Source organism: Eublepharis macularius, chromosome 2, assembly GCF_028583425.1.
Source record: "Eublepharis macularius isolate TG4126 chromosome 2, MPM_Emac_v1.0, whole genome shotgun sequence".
NCBI classification, from domain to species: Eukaryota; Metazoa; Chordata; class Lepidosauria; order Squamata; family Eublepharidae; genus Eublepharis; species Eublepharis macularius.
In genome coordinates this window covers 56,654,959-56,674,954 of record NC_072791.1, presented here as the reverse complement: position 1 = coordinate 56,674,954, position 19,996 = coordinate 56,654,959, and the positions used below count along the sequence as shown (strand labels likewise).

Genomic DNA, 19,996 nt, shown 5'->3' with positions numbered 1-19,996 from the left:
TTGGGGAAAAAACATGTTTTTCTGAACTTACATGTGCATGAAAGTTTGCTTCCTAAATTAGCCCTGTAGAATCCATACAAAAGAGGTTACACAAGCATACAGACACATCAAATAGAGTTTGAGCGTGCTAAGGAAAATCTCTATTTCTTGCAACATGCAACAGCAGCCAACTTTTATTTATCGGATACAAAATATGAAGAGCTATAAATAGTCCGCTCAGTAAGCCTCTTCCCCAGTTCCTCTGTCTTTAATTTTATATATAATCCATTCTTTACCTTAGTTATACAACACCTTTCATGAATCTAAGAAAATGTCTGTGGCATTCACAGTTAGGAAAATGTGAACAGGCTAAAAGCCAGTATTCATAAGCACAAAATCTGAGTGATCTTTTCAGAGGCCTAAATCACCTGAGAGCTTTCTAGAGATGGCTATCATGAATGCTTAGATTGTAATTATCCTTACTGTATATCCCTAATGCTGAATACATCATTACTATTTTTCACAGGGGAAACACACCATAACAGAGGTAGCTTCAGACCTAATATTAAAATGCTGCAGAAATCAATGAAAGACATTTTATCAATAAGTGAAATAGGAACAGTAGAATATTGAAAAAACGAATGAAAAGTCATTTTTGACTACTGTTCCATTCATGTAAATAGCATATCATACATTAAATAGTAATGAATAGAGATGGGCACAAAACGAACCTCGGAACAAAATTCCGTACAGAATGGCTGGTTCGTTTGCACCGAAACACATGTTCTGTGGGAACGCATTTTTACGGAACAAACGAATTTTGCCAGCCATTCCGTGGCCAGTTCGAAGTTTCAGAGACCCCACGCTGTTTTTCAGCCCATCAGTTTCAAAGACCCCGCGCTGGGTTCAGCCAATGGGCTGAAACCAGCGCAGGGTGTGTGAAACTGACAGCCTCTTTTCCTGCCACCCGGGCTGTCAGTTTCACAGACCCCGTGCCAGTTCCAGCGCGGGGTCTGTGAAACTGACAGCCTCTTTCCCCTGCTGCAGCAGGAGAAAGAGCAGGAGAAAGAGGCTGTCAGTTTCACAGACCCTGCGCTGGAACCGCGCAAGGTCTGTGAAACTGACAGTCCTTTTCTCCTGCTGCCCGGGCTGTCAGTTTTACAGACCCCACATCGGTTTCAGCGCAGGGTCTGTGAAACTGACAGCCCGGGCAGCAGGAAAAGAGGCTGTCAGTTTCACAGACCCCGCGGCTGAAACCAGTGCGAGGTCTGTGAAACTGACAGCCCAGTTCTCCTGCTGCCCAGGCAGCAGAAGAAAGAGGGTGTCTGTTTCAAACGCCCCACACCGGCTTCAGAAGCCAGTACAGGGAGGTTGAAACGCCATGAACCATGAACCACAAACTGGGAAAAGGTCAGAAGTTTGTGGTTCCGTCGAATGCTATGAAACACAAATCACGTGGTTCGTGGGTTTTTTTGGGTTCATGCCCATGTCTAGTAATGAAGTTTCAACTTGGCTATTAAGCCAATACTCATTTTTTCAGCATGACATTCTGATTCAAATTTGAAGTTATTTCAGTCTTTTCGCTGATGTCCTCAGCTATGGTTTAGGTTTTCATGCATATGAGTTCAAATTCAAATCCTGTTAACTTCAGTTTAAGATAATCTCAGGTAGCAGGGACAGAAACAGTCTCTTCATTTGAAAAGTTGCTATCAGATTATATTGAGCTAGATGGACAAATGGATAATTCCACATATGGCAATTTCATATGTGCTTTCATTAGAAAAGACAATGGGGTTCAACATACAGCATTAGAATATTCAATAAAACAATTCCAGCCTTCTAAATGTATACATTAGATCTGAACAGAGAATAACAGTAGCTTCTCATTCAAAGTCTGGGAGGGGGGAATTTTAAAGTGTTGGTATAGTTTAAGACATTTCTGTGAATGGTAAAAAAGTCTTACTTTGCTTTCAAAATAACTAAAAATGTTAAAAGTATGTTATGAACACTGAATACAAAATCAAAAGCCTGAAATTTCAAGTGCTACACGTAATTTTTATACTATCCAATGCCTGAGAGGTAAAACAAAATTGTAATATGGAAAATTAGTAGGAAATGTGTAAGAATTGAAAGATTGTCAAAGTAACATTTTTATAAAAAGAATAAAACAGAGTCGTTTGCTACTTGGTGCAGTGAAGCAGACAAGTCAGATAATCAGCTGTAAATTTAAAAGAACTACAACTTCTAAAAAAAGGGGGTCAGTAGATTTTGAGACTGGAGTTAATGATTTACTGTACAGGCTTAGTAGTTGGGTGTCCTCCCAGTCCATAACTACCTCTTCCTGATTGCCTTACTTCAATTCTTCATAGTAAGGAAAAAGGAAAGAATTAGGTATGTGCTCTGGTTGGCAAGCGTTTCTTCATTCTCAGGTCTGTGAAAATGCATTCCTTCAGCTGGAATAGAAGTGGCCCTATAAAGAATTTTTCTCCTCTGTCGCACCACCACTATTTTTCTTAAGTGATTATTTTTGTTTGGTACTTAAAGCAACAGTTTAAACACACTTGTTGCTTTTTCAGCACATTTGTTAATAGGTAGAAAAGGATTTAAAATGACCTTTATTATATGTTGTCCAATCGACTTCTAATGCTACTGTGGTCTTCCCATAATACAAGGATTACCTGCTTTATTAGATGTGTAAGGAAACGGTCCACATTTTGCAGTAGATATTAGTGCTATGGATAATTTAGAGGTATGAAACATACATTTTGTTTTATTTGAAATTAGCCATTTTATAGATTTGACAATGGAAATGCTCTATAAGAAGGACAACTTGATTGCTTATGTTTTACAAAGCTGTGTTAAAAACTGTTATTTACAATGTAAATAAATCATTAATATAATTTTTATACCATTGCCTCAAAATGCATTAAACGCCCAATTCCTCAACACACTGAATTACTCTTCTTTGTATGTGCTTTCAACTCCTGAATCCATACTAGACTGTGTTAGTACCAGTCTACACTAGATATTCAACAAGCAGCAGATGAAACAAGTGTTGCTGTATTCGGCAGTGTATAAGGTTGATTGGTGGTAGCATTATGCAGATTTGATTAAGTTAGACTGTGTATGGCTGCAAGCTGACATTTTACAATGTACTCCAACTTATTTGATTTTCCCTTGTTGCGTTTAATCTAGAAAGTACAAGTAAAGGACCTGCAAAGACTTGCAGGGAGGATCTTATTTCCTCTCCCCCACTATTTCTTCTTTCCCATCCCAAAAGCTCTAATATCCTCTTCCCTTTTCCTGCTGCCTTCTCTCTTCCTTTGTGCCCCTATCTTCAGCTTACCCTGTTTCCTTCCTGAAGGACTCACAATGGAGCACTTTCCCATGTCCCTCTCTTTTCCTCCTTCTGGAAGCCTCTATATCCTCACTTTTCCCTGCTTCCTTTTCTGCTTCCAAACCACCCACCAACCTTTTATCCACCCTCCACCTTCAGATATATGTAGTTTATTTACTTCATTCACACCCCACTTTCTTGCACAATAAGGAGTCAGAGCAACTTACAGCATTCTCTTCTCTATTTGATCATCACAATAACATTTTGTCCTGAGATAGGCTAAGCTGAGAGTGTGTGACTGGCCCAAAGTAACCCTGTAGAGTGGGCATTTGAAGCTAGATCTGCTGGATCTTAGGCTAAAACTTTCACGGGGTGGTTCCTACTGAGCATCAGCCAACAGCCAGGCCTGTGTGAATCATACAAGTCTGGTGGTAGCAAGTTGTCCAGTTGTTGCTGCCAGGTCTGACCCCAATGAGTCTTCCCTGAAGGCCAAAACAGCCCTGGAAAAGGCCCTGCTCCCTCCTGCTACAGTTTACTGACAGAAACCAAAGCCTGAAGGCTAACAGAACTGTTGTGGTTGCCTAGTAATTGCCACCAAGAAGGCATTCATTTCTAAAAGCTACAGACATTGCTTCTATTATTTAGGAGGGGCTGATCATCAACGGCGTTTGGTTTTTTAGATTTCAGGTTTTTCTGCAAACCTGTGGTTTCTTTCAGGTTTGTAGTAAGATCTGACTTTTCTGTCCCAGTCTCCAGATTTAAGTATATACAGATAGCGTCATGTTAAGAATTTGACATAATAACAAATGAGGCAAATATAATTGTTCTTGTTGTTATTGTTATTATTACTGCTATGATGATGATGATGATGATGGTGATGATGATGATGATGATGCTCTTATTAATAGTAGAAAGAGCTAGGGAAAATAGAGCCTATTACTAATTCACAACTAGCAGGACACAGAAGGCAGGGACACAGACTTAATAGCGCCAACTTGACTGCTAGGTATCGAACCTACTAAGCAAAACATCAAGAACAGATTTATGTCAATGGCTCAACATTTCCCCAGTTCTGGCTCACAAGCCTACAAGTCTCTTAAGTTTAACAGGTTTCTTAAGTTTCACATATCCAAGGAAGTGCCTGTGCCATGTAATAGGGGCAAGTGAAATGTTATAAATTCAATAGGCAATGGAAAATATAGCATGTATCAAGACTGAGACAATAACATGAATCATGGACTTAACAAAAACTCTTTCCTAAATATATTAGCCCATAGCCAACCAGTGTCCTTACTTACATCCTTTGCACAGGCATAGAAGTGGATAGGAAGAAACAGGTTTTCCAGAAGGGCGGTGTGGGATACCCAGTATCATTTTATGTACTCTATGGATGTCCGCAAACAAGCAGTTTCCACTTAGCTATGTTTCCAGGCAGACATCACTGCCCATCAGTAATCAAAGAATGATATATTCACGGGTACACAACAGACACATATGATGAGCTGAATGCTAGTCACACTGCTCTAGTCTCCCATCCTTGCTCTTATACCATGTACAGCAAACTCTACCTGAAGTACATTTTGTCTAGCTCCCCACCCCCCACCCCGTGTTAAAATATAAATCTATACCTTTATTTCTGGTTTAACTCAGATCGTCAAGGTAGCTAAAGTACAAAAAAATGCCAAAGCTAATTCTTTAAACTGCAAAGTCTTTAAAAATCCTCAAGAGGGTTCATATGGGTTATATATACTGATGAAATGTCTAAGCAGTGAGTAACAAGGAATCAAGATGCATCAAGTCTCAGGGTTGGAATAACTCCAGAAACATTGTTATATGTGAACTCTTATTGTCAGGACTATTTTTCAAACTGCAGTCATGCATCAGTGTTTAATTCACAGAACCGATTATTTCATACTCATATTTATAAGCCCAATGTTATTTTTTTCACAATGCAGATTTAAATGTGTACAAGTTTTAAAACATTGTCATATCTTCAAGTAAGCTTTAGCTCATCGCTACTAATGGGTAAACTTAATTTAAAATGGAATAGGTTTTTTAAATGCAAGCCCATTAGAAACAAACATCACAACAAAAACAGCAATCCAGCTGCAAAAGTTACAAATGCTTATATTTTAGTACATTATATATGCTATTTCAAGTACATGCCAACATAAATTACCACATATGGCATATATATCATCATTGTATTTGTTTTCATATGCAGAGCTTTACTAGTTTTTAAATATGTCAAAATGTTCCATATTATCCAAAAAATCATATGACTGTCAAGCTACAGACAGAAAATGTCATTTCTTTTGCAATGTTCTTTAGCTTGCCACTGTTGGATACAAAACATTTGACAACATGCAACCACTGGCTCAGAACCACCATAAGGTTTCCACAGATGAAAGGGACTTCGATCTGCAGTGTTTGACCTTTTCCTTCCCACTGCAATCCCAAAATGTCCCCACAAATGCTACTCCTGGGAACAGGGACCCTTGAAAGGGGAAATCAGATGCAAGCCTTAGGTCTGATCCAGCAGAGAAATACCTAGTGCCATTAGGTTAGTCTTTTATTTTTAAATGCACAATACTCAAATGCTGCTAAACTGCAGATAACATTCTACAGCCTAATATATTATTTATCTATTTTATGTTGTTTAAATTCCATCTTTCTCACTGAAATTCAAAGTGGATTACACAGTGTAAGTGAAATACAATCAACAAGACAGAACATCTGATAAAGAAGTACGGTTTGGATCGCAGAAATCTGATAACAGAGCTGAAACAAACCTTAAACATGAACACAACACATTAGACAAAGCAGAAATTACATAGCAAGATCATACTTACAGAGACAGTATATATTTTACGCAGCAGTACAATCCACAGTCCCTATACCCATACCAAAGCATCTTTTGGAAATATTTCATTACACTACAGCCCTCCTATGTGTGTAGAAAGCCCTCCTGAATAATTCAGTTTTGCATAGTATGTGGAAAGCCAGGAGGGTGGGAACCTTCCTGACCTCCTGTTCAGAACACAAGTATTTGAATTTGTCTTTTTAGAAATTTTTTCACCCATATTTTGATATCTTTCCAAATCAGACTTTAATATTCAGTCTTCAAGTTCTTCAAATTAAAATGTTGTCTTTTTAAAAATTCATTATAAGTCTTAAAGGTAAAGAGAACACCTCTTTGTAACATATAGACTAATATAACAAAACTATTACTGTTGAACACTAAACATAAAAATTGCACTCCATGTGAATGACAGTATTTTGATTTCAGAATCCACTCAGCCAAGACACCCAGCCAATTCAGTTTCTCCTGCTTGTTTTAAATTGCTTCTAAGTTACCAAGGGACACTCTGACGTGAAATGTATTAACTTAAACAGAACCCTTCCAGAAGTTCTTCTTAAGAAATTACTCTTAAAAAGAGATTGTTAACATATTTAATTTGAATTTCATGAAATTTGTTAAACATCTCTCAAAGTTTAAATGAAAACACCTAATAATCCTTCCTACCTACCTAGCCATCCACCATAAGGTGGTAATTCACTGATGGAGCTGCATAAAATTATAGTAAATGTGTCCTGAAAAAATACTAAGATAGCAGGAATACTTGCCAACATTTAATTTAGCCAGGAGTCGCTGCAAAGATCTATGCCATTAGTAACTTCTAAGTACCTGGCGGGAAATAAAAACAAATACTTGCAGGCATTTTTCAACATATACTACAGTCTAAAGTGCTTCAAAACTGAGAGGCTCTAGAGAAAAGTTACTCTCACACTGTTTATTATTTCCTAAAGGCTTTATATGATTAGATAAAAAGCAACTAAGAAACTGCATAGATAATGAATCAAATACAGTAATTATTATAAATTAATATTTGCTGAAACTCGGAAGAAAAAAGCTCCACTACATTGCAGTCAAGCTACAAAGTAAAAGACAGCTTACACTGAACTCTCTATGAATAGCTAAAACACTATTGCAACACTAATTTTTAAAAAAGCTCTGAATACAGATTTCCTATACTTGTTATAATACCTATTTTATAGTTCAATACTATCTTTTTTTGGTAAAAACACTAATGTATTACTATTGTTACTACATTTCAATACCACCAAGCTCAATTCATAAATAAGCCATTTTTACAACCTTCTCAAATTTCATCCAAGCTCACAAATAAGCAAGGGCCACTATCAGATGCCCAACAATCTTACTTTTTCCCTTATGTCTCTTGTGATGAATGATGGAAGAGTCTGTGTGGGAAACAGGGACTATTCTTGCAGATGTTCCTTTTTCACTACAGCTACTTGTGCCACATCCAAGGTTGGTCCTGACAGGACACAAACCCTCAGTAACAGCTGGAAGGAAACGGACTACAAAAATCTCTCCCACCAACTTACTCCATTAATAGTACTGCAAACTCTAATCTAATATAATGAAAGGAATGGACTGGATACAGGTGAATTTTATATAGCGTAGGCAATGCTTTTTTAAAGTGTGAACTGGCCTTTTTTGTGTAGATCTGAAAAGTTAATAGTGGTTAAGTGGTGGGCTGTGAATCAGCACTCTGCTTCGAATCTCACTACTGCCAAAAGCTGAGTTGGTGTTCTTGGGTAAGCCACTCCTCTCAGCCCCAGCCTCCTAGCAGAATTGTGGGGATAACAGCAACACTGGCTTTATTCACCGCTCTGATTGGGGAACTAATCCATCTAGAACAGTGGTATATAAGCACAGTTATTATTTTTATTATTATGGAAGGCCAAGAAAACACGTGTTAAATCTACTGTAATTGAAAGACCAGAAACAGTTATATATGGTATAAAAAACAGAAGCCATAGATCAAGGCAATAAGAAGAGACTAGTCTAGAGGAAAAGAAGGGGGGAAATCGATGACATAGTATTTTTGTTATATACGTAAAAGGCAGTTAATTTGAAATAAAAGACTAGAAAAATAAAGCAAAAGGAGCTCCAGAATTTTTTTAACTGGCAGACTGGAAAAATTCACTATCCATTCACTACTTGGATCAGTGATCACATGTAGCACAAAAACCTGTATTTGAAGTATTCAGGACAGTATTCAGATGCAACATGTGTACCACATTTCATTTTCGTAGTATATTTTATGAAAAAACAATTTTTACTTAGTTCTATATGAGACACATTCAAGTAGTATTATATATTGTACCAAAGACTGCATAATGCAACAGCTCCACAATTTTATCTTACCTACAATAACATCCCTACTCTGTCTAGCCCAGAAGATGACCCTCTACCTTGACATGGCCAATCTAGCCACCTGGATCCACAAAATTGAAAAATCTAGACTAGGTTACTGCAATGCACTCTACATAGGTCTCCCCCCTCAAAGTAACTTGCAGACTTCAATTAGTGTAAAATGCTGCAGTTTATTATCAGGAACTAAGCAAAGCATGCATATTTCTCCCATTCTGCAGTCATTCCATTGGCTACACATCAGTTACAAGGCTCAGTTCAAGTTACTGGCTGTTACACACAAAGCCCTTCATGGTCTCTTGACCTTCAGACCTATGGGACTTTCTCTCTTCCTATGCTACACCACAGCAGCCTCACTCATCTGAATAGATGCCATCTTGCAAATGAGCAAAATCAACACATGTGCATTCCCTGATGTGGCCCGCACCTTGTAAAATGGCTTGTCCGATTAGGTTAGGAAGACTCCTACTATCTTGGTTTTCCGTAAACTACGCAAAACGGAATTATTTGGGGGAGGGGGTTATGTATGTAGGTGGGCTGTTCTGTATCAAAATGGTTCAGAGAGATATTTTAGAAAAGGGATAGGGACTGCAGACTTTACTACTATGTACTGACTGTTGCTGAAGCTTATTGTATTTTTATGGGCTGTTCCAGCCATAGTTGGTATTGACATACTATGTAATCTGCCTTGACTCTCACTGAGAAAGGCAGACTATAAATAACATAAATAAATAAAAAACCTATTCCGCAATGACCCTTTTCTTTGCAGCCTTGATCAATTGTGCATTCTGTACTCCATTCATCTTCCAAGACTTTGTACTCTACAAAATGACATTGTTCTATTAAGAAAGGAGCAAGAGATGATGTGAGTCCAGTCAGTTACAGTAGTTGGAGGAATAAAATTATCATTTTCCACCTGACTTAAGAGAGCATACAGTTTAAATCCTGTGAAGGACTCAATAGCATCAGCTGAAGAACAAACAAGGATGTCATAATCACATCAACCAACACAAAGATTTTGCCAACTATAAAGTACATTTTCATTAAAATATAACAGCTGCAGTGTCAATTCTTGTTGCTCCAGTTTTTGTCTACGTAAGTGATACAATTAATTTATTGGCCCAAATGAAACTTGAGAAAAGTCCCAGTTTTGTATAGTAGTAATAAAAGGGGAAACAAAACACAAGTTTGTTTTCTTCCACCCAGCCCTTCTCCCCTAGAATTTCAGTATCATACAAAATATTTCAATGAGCCTGTGTGACACACACACACACACACACACACACACAGACAGAGAGAGAGAGAGAGAGAGAGAGAGAGAGAGAGAGAGAGAGAATTTAAAGTACTGTACTAATCCAGAAGCACTAATAATTCAAAAGCACACTGCATTTTTCAACATAAAATATTTTTAAGAACAAGCAATCAAGCTAAGCATCCAAAGCTTTTAAGATTTAAATACTGGCCATGGTGAACCATGCTATTTTACCCCTTCCTATACAAAGTTGTCCATGTAAAAATTATGCAGCACAGTTATGAATCTATCACTTGGAGAGAATCACAACTCTGCTATAAAGACAAAAAAATAAACAAGTGTCTCAGTTACTTACAGGAAGTACCAGCCTCTATCAGTTTAAAACTTAGTTCGAACACTTGCCTCTAGCAAACTTATCATTTTCTAGATTTTTAATATTCTTAATGAACATATGCCTTTAAAATGTGCAGAATGTATTTCCAAATGTTATGTTTAGGTTGGACATTTAATTCTCCTTTCTTCCTGGATCCTTGGGGAAGTTTTTGGAGGAGTGTGTTCATACATAGGTTTACAGAATATGAACTATATGATTCAAACCAAAGCCACGGAAAAAATGAAGAACTAACAATAATATGGATAGAGCCTTACAGCAGGCTTCAAAGAGACTAAGGTAACTGATTAATGTTTTCCAAGTTATTGACAAGCAGTATCAGAAGACAAATGTGAACAAATTCATGGGTGAAAATTATTATTCAGAAATAAACTAATAATTTTAACATAGTGATGCCAAATTTTTAAGCCACGTTCTGAAGGAATCAAAATTGTTTTTCAAAGGATTCCACCCCTTGTGACAAAGGAGGTCTAACAGAATATGGAGGGGAGGGGAGGGGAGGAGAGAATAATGATGGAATATACATTTTTATATGTTCCACACGAAAAAGGAACACATGCTCGTAAGTGAGAATTATACTTGCTGTAAATGTTAAGCAATTCTTGAATGAAGCCCATAAGACTGTGCTTTGTTTTCCAGGCAGGATTATCACCTGAAGATGCTTAGATAGTCGATGTACTGAGTAAGTCGAATGTGTTAAAAGAATACCCACTAAGTTGGGTAAGTCTACTCAGTTTAAGAAGTCAATGTATATTTGCCCTCAATGGGTACTTAAAAACTTAATTCAAAATAATGAAGTTACCCTATGATTCAAAGAGTGCACATTTCTAAGCCTACCACTATTTACATATTTATATTCCAAAACACCAATCAGGGCAGCATAACATAAACAATCATTTCTAACAATTATCTCAATGTGTAAAAAACAAAGTGCTTAAAAATCTTCCATAAAGGAAAAAAGTTAAACACGCTTAATTTTAACCCATTATATAGAACAAATCTAATTTTTTAAAACAGATGCAGTCACCATAAATTAGATTAAAGTGATGAACAAAGCTAGTTTTAACCAAGCATGCCGAGATTTGTAGTAAATTGACCAAGATCACAACTATAACATACTGAAACAGAATTAACATGTTGCACTTATATCTAGAACTGAAACAAATTATTTCTGGAAATATACGATGTTTTCTTGTATACAGGAAGGTATTTGATATTCAGAATTAGCTAGGCAAAAACATTTTGACAAGTAGGCCCTAAAAATATTGAGAACAGCAGCCTATACAAGCTATAAAAACAGAACTTACAAAAATGTTCCATCAGCATTTCCTCATGCTTCTCCCCAACTTGGTTTTACAACCTATCTGCATACAATATTAACTCTTTTAAATCTGTTTTTAAAACACTCAGCAAGACCAGCATGATAGTTTATCCATTTCTAGTATGTGCTGCATTTTATGCTATGACACTGCAGCCTCTGAGGGTCAGATTAATTAAGATCAACAGCAGCTGCAGTGCAACGTGAGAAGCACACTGCCACAGTTCCCACCAGTCTAGCCCAATTACCTGCAACATTCCAGCACTGGACAACTGACAACCTTCACATTCTCTACCAGTCATTCATTCCCTCTGGACTCCTGATAAATGTTAAAAACAAACTAACCTCTTCTTGAGAAGGGTTGCTACGCCAACTGCACCTGCTGCAAACTGCAATGATGAGTCCCAGAGAGATGTTTGTAAGTTAGATCTCTATAGATGTTGTTTTAAGTTAAAGTAGAACTATGACCGAAGATGGAAATAAGATGGCAATCAGGGGAGAAGCCCTCCTTTTAACCCCAACTTTCACAGTATCTGCTTTCAAAATTTGCTGTCTTACAGGACAGAAGTAATCCATTAACATAGAAATGTGTTTATTTCCTAGTACAGTTATATTAATTTGCAATGCTAGTTTTAACAAATACTCTGTTAAAACCTAAAGCTAGAACATTAATCATCAAAAGATGACGTTCTTTTATAAAATAAGGGTAATTTATTTCAGTCAGCCTCTTTAAAAAGGAGTTTAAAATTATTTTAAAAGAAACTGAGGAAACACTCCTGAAGGACACCTATTGCAAAGTTCTCAGAAATTGCACCTACATTACTAGGATATCTATAATTCTATTATGAATAAAGAGAAATGGCATTGGTATAATTAAGTTTCATGAACAGCACTATTTTTCCAAATAATATTTCATTTTAAAAACAAATTGTTTGTAATGTCTTCATTTTGTAAATTACTGGGCAGTGCACTGAACTTTTATTTTCATTCCACAAGTGGAAAGTTATGTGAGAGTTTTAAATGTTGACAATGAAAACCAACCAGATTAACCAATCCCATCAATTTAGACTAACTTTTTATAAGGAGTGTACTGTGCTGAATGAGAAGGGTGAGGAAGTTGCTGCAAGTAAGCCAAGTCACATTCTGTTACTCCAGGATAACTGCCATCAAACTTGAAGAAAATTTCTTCTTGATGCCAAATATGGTGATTACTTTTCCCTGGAGTGCGAGACCCTCCTGCCAAATCACTTTAAGCAAAGCTTAATTAGGTGTGATTCTGTGTAACAAACACATGGAAGTTGCTTCATTTGAAGTGTGTTTGAGATTAGGGTGTCAATGAGCATAGCCAGAAAATGTCTGCAAGTTGCTTACCAAGTTTGCAATTGTTTGTCAATATAAATAGTTGTCCTGTCTCTTTTGAAGACCTTACTGTTCAGATTTATTTTGAGGGTGACTGCTAAATGATAGAAGGATCATGCTTCACAGCTGGGATTTTCACATGACTTGATTGTAATTTACATAAAATGCATTATGAATGAACAGTTGTCTTCTATATTGTTGCATGGCTGACATCTGAACTGCACAGTTGCAAGGTACAAGTAGGATTTTCTGAGAGGAATGAATCAAATTGAAAATGAATCCTTATTAGTGAGGCGAAAATATATTGTTCTGCAGCAGGTAGCTGAACCCTGACTATTTTGTCCGTTCCACTTCTAACATTCTAAGACCACAATCTAATGCACATATCTGGGAGGGTTTCTCCACTTCTGAGTATGCCTGCAAAGTATCAGGGTGCTACTAGTGTTCATTGAATGGTAGCCTAATGGGTAATAAGTATATATTAAATGGTATTATTATTTTAGGACACTCAATTCAAGGCATGCAATTCAATTTTGAACAAGATTTCCTCTTGTAAAAGTTTCCTTCAGCAGCTGTAAAATCAATCATCAAATCAACAAGGGACAAAACCACATAAGTTATTAAAAGTTCTAAAAGCCAAAGAATGTGTTTAAAAGAAATACTGCAGCTATCTTCCAAATAAAAGAGCTATATACTGTGTCCACAGAGCAATACCAAAACTGCCAAACCATCTTACTGAATTCAGATTTTTATAGTTTTTATTTGAACTTTAAAGTAGATCTACATTTTAGAAATAAAAACAAAAAGTAACAAGAATCAGGACAGCTGCGCAATTGAGAAGGTCTTCTAACAGCTGGTATTCAATATTAATGAACTAAACCTTGTTTGCAGACCTATCCAAAGGAATATAATTTCCAAAAACTCACCAGTAAAAATGTTAGTAATACTATTACGACGTAGAGCGACATAATCTGAGATAAAAGTTCCCATTTTCGAACACCTACAGCCAAAACTAAAACATAGTAGGAACAAAGATGTCTTCTGCCTTTCACATAAAATAACATCTTCATTGCAATACATCTTTTAGCATATAAGGCACATACACATTTTCACACTTGAGCATTTATAGTAATGTTCGTTAAAGAATAAAAAGAACCTCCTAAGAACATAAGAGTGGATATAGTGGAAAGATTATAATAAATAAAGGAAGAGACATGGTAAATTATTTAATTGTAAGAAGATGACACATTGTGTATTACAGCCTCATAATTCACTTGAATTTACCTGCATTGTAGAACTCTCTTAAAAGTCCTGCATGCAACCATTTTGAGATTATGACCTCAACTAGCAAACTCCAAAAAATAACATACGTGATTTCTTGCATTAAAAAAGCCTGTCTGTGGACATAACTGAACATAAGGTTGTTATCTGTCATGACTAAACTTCTGCATAACTATTTATCAGGAATTAAAATCAAACCAGTTCGGAAAATAAAGTGTAGAGTTCTGCTACATCTCTCACTAGTTTTGTGATCTTTAGAAATTATCACCACCATCATTCCCCCCACCCCAAAAGTCAAAGGGATTTATTAGCAGAAGATGTGCTGCATATAAAGTCCACTAATTCCTTTTCAGTTGAAATGAAAGAATATCCAGAAATACAAATAGACTGCACCTCTCAAAGGTACATTCAGTAGAATTCACAAGCACAAAGTGTGTCTGGAGGGAGGAATGCATGTATTTTACAGGGAACAACAAGAAGTAATCAGTCCATCACCTGCAGTTCTCCTGTTCCATCAAGGAGTGAACTGAACACCAAAGAGCCGAACTACATAAACACTCTTGCAAACAATTAGAGAACAGTATCAGGCATAATGCTTATGCCTTCTTATGCTTTCTTTTAAAAAATTACCCTTCTGGATGAGTAACATTCCTTCTTAACATTTTCTTTAAATTATAGGTTAAATGTGTTTTGTCAGCATAAACACAATTAGATTTATCTGAAAATGTGTGTTAAATTGGTCAACACCAGCTAATGAAGAACAATACTGTTTTATTTAAAGAAGTAAATATATAATATTATTTATGTTACTAGTTATAACTAATGCTGATTCATGCTATATCAAAATTAATTTTTTCTATAGCATAAGAGTTTTGTATAAACATACTTTCTCCTTTATTCTGCATAACTAGCAATAAAATGTTCAATCGGCAACTACTAGTAAATATAAAATTTTAGAGCCCCAGAGTTATATAAAAATCTTAAAATTAGTTCAAAATTTTACACTTAGAAAATATCAATGTCTGTTCTAATTTAAAGCTAAATTAAAATTAGCACAGTCCAGATTAAGATTTTGGAATGGAAGAAACCCAAATCCCACCATCTTGAAGAATGCCAAGAGCTCCAAAAATTTCTCAGGCTCATGGAAAAATGCAAACAGATACACTAACTAGCACCAATAAAGAGTTCCTACCTCACATCTGCTCACGTTTTAACAGGTAACAGTCTAGTTTAATGTAAGTCCAAATCACTTGCTTGCTAAGAAATTATCAATAGCGTAGCTTGATGTATAAAATAGGTCTTGGTGTCTAAATTGGGGATTAGTTTACACCTGTTACAGTCGAACTGTACAAATTCTCTTTCCTGTTGGCATTTCCTTCTGAGGGAACCTGTTTACGTCATCAGAACACTTAAAACAATGTTGTATTTTTTCTAATTTTAAAATTTTCAGAAAAACATGAAAAATGTATTTGCTATCCTGTAAAGCCAAACCGCTTTTTAGTACTGATTTCTATCAGAACTAGAAAAGATAAATGCTTCTACTGTTCCTTCATCATACAGTTAAACATTTTTTTTTAATTTGCATTATCCACCATATTCAACCATCCCCCCCCCCATCATCATCTTCACCACCACCACACACTGGACAGAATTACACATACTCCTCATCCTCTATTGCCTCTAAATTTAATTTGCTATTGGAGTTGCAATCATGGTCTTTCCAAACTCTCACAAAACTAAGGATTATGTCAGCTATCCTATATATACTGACCTCCATGTTATTCACACCCTTAAAAAAGATACAAGTTATGTCATAAATAGTATGTGCACTACTTCAAGAAAATGACATTTATAAAAGTAGTGCACTTTACCTATAATCTCACCTCTGTTACTTGTCTACCTCTGTAGAAGAAACATCACAAGACGGTAAATTCTAAATCAAAGAACTGACCGACTTCTGAATCCAAGACAGAGTAGTGAAATATGATATTTTATATACTCTTGCTTGGCTTATACTCATGCCAGACTCTTCCCCCCCTTCCCCCCACCCAAATTTTAGTCATCTGCCTAAATACAAACAACAAATGTAAAGCAGCTTTGCTTTTACAACTAGGGGAACAGCGGAGCAGGCCATCTCAATGCAGAGCTACAACTGCCATTCAGAATTACAAAATCAAAGCACTATCAGAACATTTTTATCAATAACGTTTCATTGCTGCTTTCAGCACCTGCTCAGTCACTCCGAAATCTTATTCAGATTGCTACTTCAGTATAATAAAAATCACCATAAAGACCATACCTGAATTATATACTCGTCTATATGAAAAATTTAAGATACTTTGTTGCTTGTATACGAATACAGAATTCAAATAATGCATTCTTATTTCCAAGCTGAACTACATGTATTTTTTTATAACAGATTTTGCTAATCACAACTGTGATACACACATGAAATCAGGAAAACATCTGATGAGAAGCACTTGGTCTCTTTATTCCACAGTAAGGCAACTGAACAAAGCAATGAAGCATAAAGAAGGAACATAATGGATTTAAGGTAAATGGCCTATTCTATAAAGAATACACTGTTTTTTTACTTAATAAGCTTAATGGCCATAACGATGTTTTAAAACTTTAAAAAAATACTTCTTGATGCCAGCTGTCAAGATTGGTTTCTTAAAATATTGCTTGCAATAAGAACAAAATTCTCAGAAAATACAGGCATATTAGCAATATCCTTCTGATTTCCAACCCCCGCCCCCGTCATTATTAGCTCACTTATTATCATTTGGGGGGAATACAAAGACCAGTATATTTCCCCCACCCCCAAATTATATTTGAGTGCTTATTTTATTATTTAATAATGCCACTGAATGAAATTGCAAGCCAATGCTGTTTAATTTTAAAGGTACGCTGTTTAATTATACAGAGATATGTATATATTGCCCTAGGAATTTAACATATCTTCTAAATCTTGCACCTACCTGGGTAAAAATCTTTGGATTTAGAGAGCTTGATGGTAGCCCCAGTCTCTTTCTGCAACTGAACAATTGTCTGTCCTCCCTTCCCAATTATAGATCCAGCCGCATAACTAGGTATGAGGACCTTTAGAAAATATTGGCCGTCCTCTGAAAAAATTGAGATATAGAAAATTAATTACTACCTGAAATGTCATTCTTCAAGCCTCCAAAAATGCTTTTAACTGTATTAAGCAGTAGTATACAGACATACATAACTAGTTGCACCAGCACCTTCATATCATGAATCTAATAAACTGTCTTTAATTTTATGGCGCTGTGGGAAGAGATGACCCAGTTCAAGTTTAATTCTGTATGTGAAACAGTTCTAAGTCCAGCACTAGTTCTTATGATACAATATGAAGAAACTGATGCCTTCGAAGAAGACCTATATCTTTCACAAAAATTTGACCAGCAATTGCAACTTTTCCTGAAATTCAGCAAACGTTTTTTTAAAAAGAAGAAAACTGTTAGTAATAAAAGGCTATTTTTTATCATCAGAAATTAGCTGCTGGTTTGTATTCCTCATAAGAATTTTCCCTGCAAATAATCCCAAAAGGTGAGATTTTGTTCAGAGGGCTTTCTTCAGTTACTTTTTAAAAAAAAAACTCAATGCAATGTAGATACAATCATTTGCTTAAGTAAATCTGATTTATTTATTTAATACTTCTTAGATACCAATGATCTCTTAAACTCATTAATTAAAGGACATTAAGAAGATTTTTTCCCCAGATGAAAGGAAGCTGAAATCATGTATACACTGAAAAGGTGACAGCTAGTGTTAAGTTACCCAAAGCTAAAGGGGGAGAAAATTACAGAGCCAGAACTGGGAAGGTAAATGCTATGAATGAATGAATCAAATATTTCTCAACGATCAAACAGTTGTACTCCCTTCACCAGTACATGTCTGTCACCATCAGTGATGTGGACCTTTTAAGGAGCTAGCTCTGAAAGGTCTTTATGTAAAGACAAAAAAAGCCCAAACACATTTTAAGCCCTCTTTATTAAAAACATCCCCTAATTTGGATATCACAGTTTAGCTTAAAACAGCATCTTTAGCAAAGTTATGCATTTATAAAGGAACAGGTTCAGAGCCATATGACTTTCTCTGACAGTCAATGTCCCAGCCAGTACAGGTGCGCCCCCCAATACATTATACAAACAGTTAAATACATCAGCTATCTAATTCTGTTTGCTAATGCTGGATGAATAAATTCACCTCTGCCTCGGTGCATTGTTATGAAGACTCCAGTGCAAATGAATAGAGGAGATGCTGGTCCCGTTATAACTCATCTCATCCAGGAAGAGCAGGATGTTAACTAACAAGTCACCGCACCAAGACAGGCAACTCCCGCCCTCCCTCCGCAAACCTCTCTCTGACACACACACACGCGCGCACACATCCCATCACCGTGACCCAACCCCAGGAAGAACAAATCCGTGCAACATTTTCCACCGAAACGGAAAGCCGTGCCAGGAAATGGACAAGATTTTTTCAAGGCTACCTAGCAACTCACAAAAGAAAATACTCATAATCAAAAGGGGCTGGGTGAAAAGTGCCTCTTTTCGGCCGCCATTTCTCCATTTAGTTTCTCCAGTTGTAAAATGTGTGCACGGGAGTGGCGAAAGAGCTTCGCAGCGCTGGAGGGTCAAGACTGAGCAGTTCTCAGCCAAGACGAATATCCGAAAATTAAAATAAAACTGGGCTGCTAGATGCTTGAAAAGCGACGCCATTTTGATGAATGATAACATTAGAGAAATAATGTTTGGGGAAAGGGAAGGCGGGTGAGGTGAAGCGAGGTGAGGAGAGGCAGGGAAGCGGGCAGGTAGGAAAGGAGAAGGTGGGTGGGGGATTGGGGAGGAGGAGGAGGAAGGGAAGGAAGAGGAGGGGGAAATACCCACCGCCCGTGTTGGTCCTCTTGGTGCTGCCGGCTTCAGGGGGAGCTTCGAGTGGTCTTTTTCGGGAGTCCGGCGGGTCCAAGTCTATGGGCACCCCGGTGTGGGTCCCGTTCTGCTGGATGGGAGCTGCCGCCATCATGTTTGCTGCTGCCGCCGCTGCTGGAAGGATAACTGGCTTCTCCCTTCAGGGGTGGGGGGGAGCAGGGAGAGGGAGGAGGAAAGGGGGCTCGTCCCGCTTTTTTCCCCTTCTTCGTTTCAAGCTAATCTGGGAAATGAAAACCCTAAAGGATGCTGCTTTTGGGGAGGGGGAGTTATTTATCTGGCACTGGTGAAAGTGGAGAGGGGGGTGGGGGGAGGAGAAAAGCAAAAGCAGGCAGGACGACTGGCTGAAGGAGCAGCTGCAGTGCAGTGCCAGCAGAAGCCGAGTTAAAAAATAAAAGGGGGGAGGGAAAGGGGGGTGGGATGGATGGGGGAAAGAAAGAAAATAAGAGAAAGAGAGAGTGGTGGGGAGGAAAGGGGGTAAGAAAGTGAGACGGAGGAGAGGAGAGAGTGAGGGGGGAAGGAGAGGAGGGAGAGTGAGTGAGTGGGAAAGGAGGGGGAAGGAATGAGAGAGGAGGCAGGCGAGGAGGGAGGCAGGCAGTGGAGGGAGGGAGAGATGTGGCGAGAGGGTAGGTAGGTGGCTGAACCAGCGGGCGGGAATTCGCTTCAGTGGCCCTTTCAGCCTCCCTCTCCCGCTCCCCCTGCTCTAGTCGTGCGTCTGCTGCTGGTGTAGAAGGGCTGCCTGGACTGAGAAGGGCTGGTGCTGCTTTCGCGCTCTCATTCTCTCCTTCCACCCGCCCCCCTTTCCCGGGTTTACGAGCCTGTCTGTGGCGCGTTGCCGGGCTAGAGTCTGTCAGGAGTTGCCGCCGAGCCGCTTCGTTCTTT

At 37.7% G+C, this 19,996-nt stretch overlaps 1 protein-coding gene across 3 annotated transcripts in view; it reads right to left on the bottom strand.

Moving 5' to 3' along the window:
- Positions 1-19,691, bottom strand: part of NOVA1 (NOVA alternative splicing regulator 1) — a 258,604-nt gene extending 238,913 nt beyond the window's left edge. The window contains exons 1-2 of one of the 3 annotated variants that reach the window (XM_054972288.1): positions 19,076-19,691; positions 17,141-17,284 (exon numbers count right to left, since the gene is read on the bottom strand). In XM_054972288.1, coding sequence (XP_054828263.1) covers positions 17,141-17,284; positions 19,076-19,211 — 280 coding nt within the window. In that variant the 5' untranslated portion in view covers positions 19,212-19,691. Of the gene's footprint in view, positions 1-11,508; positions 11,592-17,140; positions 17,285-18,392; positions 18,477-19,075 lie in introns of those variants that run through there. The other 2 variants (XM_054972290.1, XM_054972291.1) reach the window with 2 other exon arrangements.
- Positions 19,692-19,996: the final 305 nt, after the last annotated feature.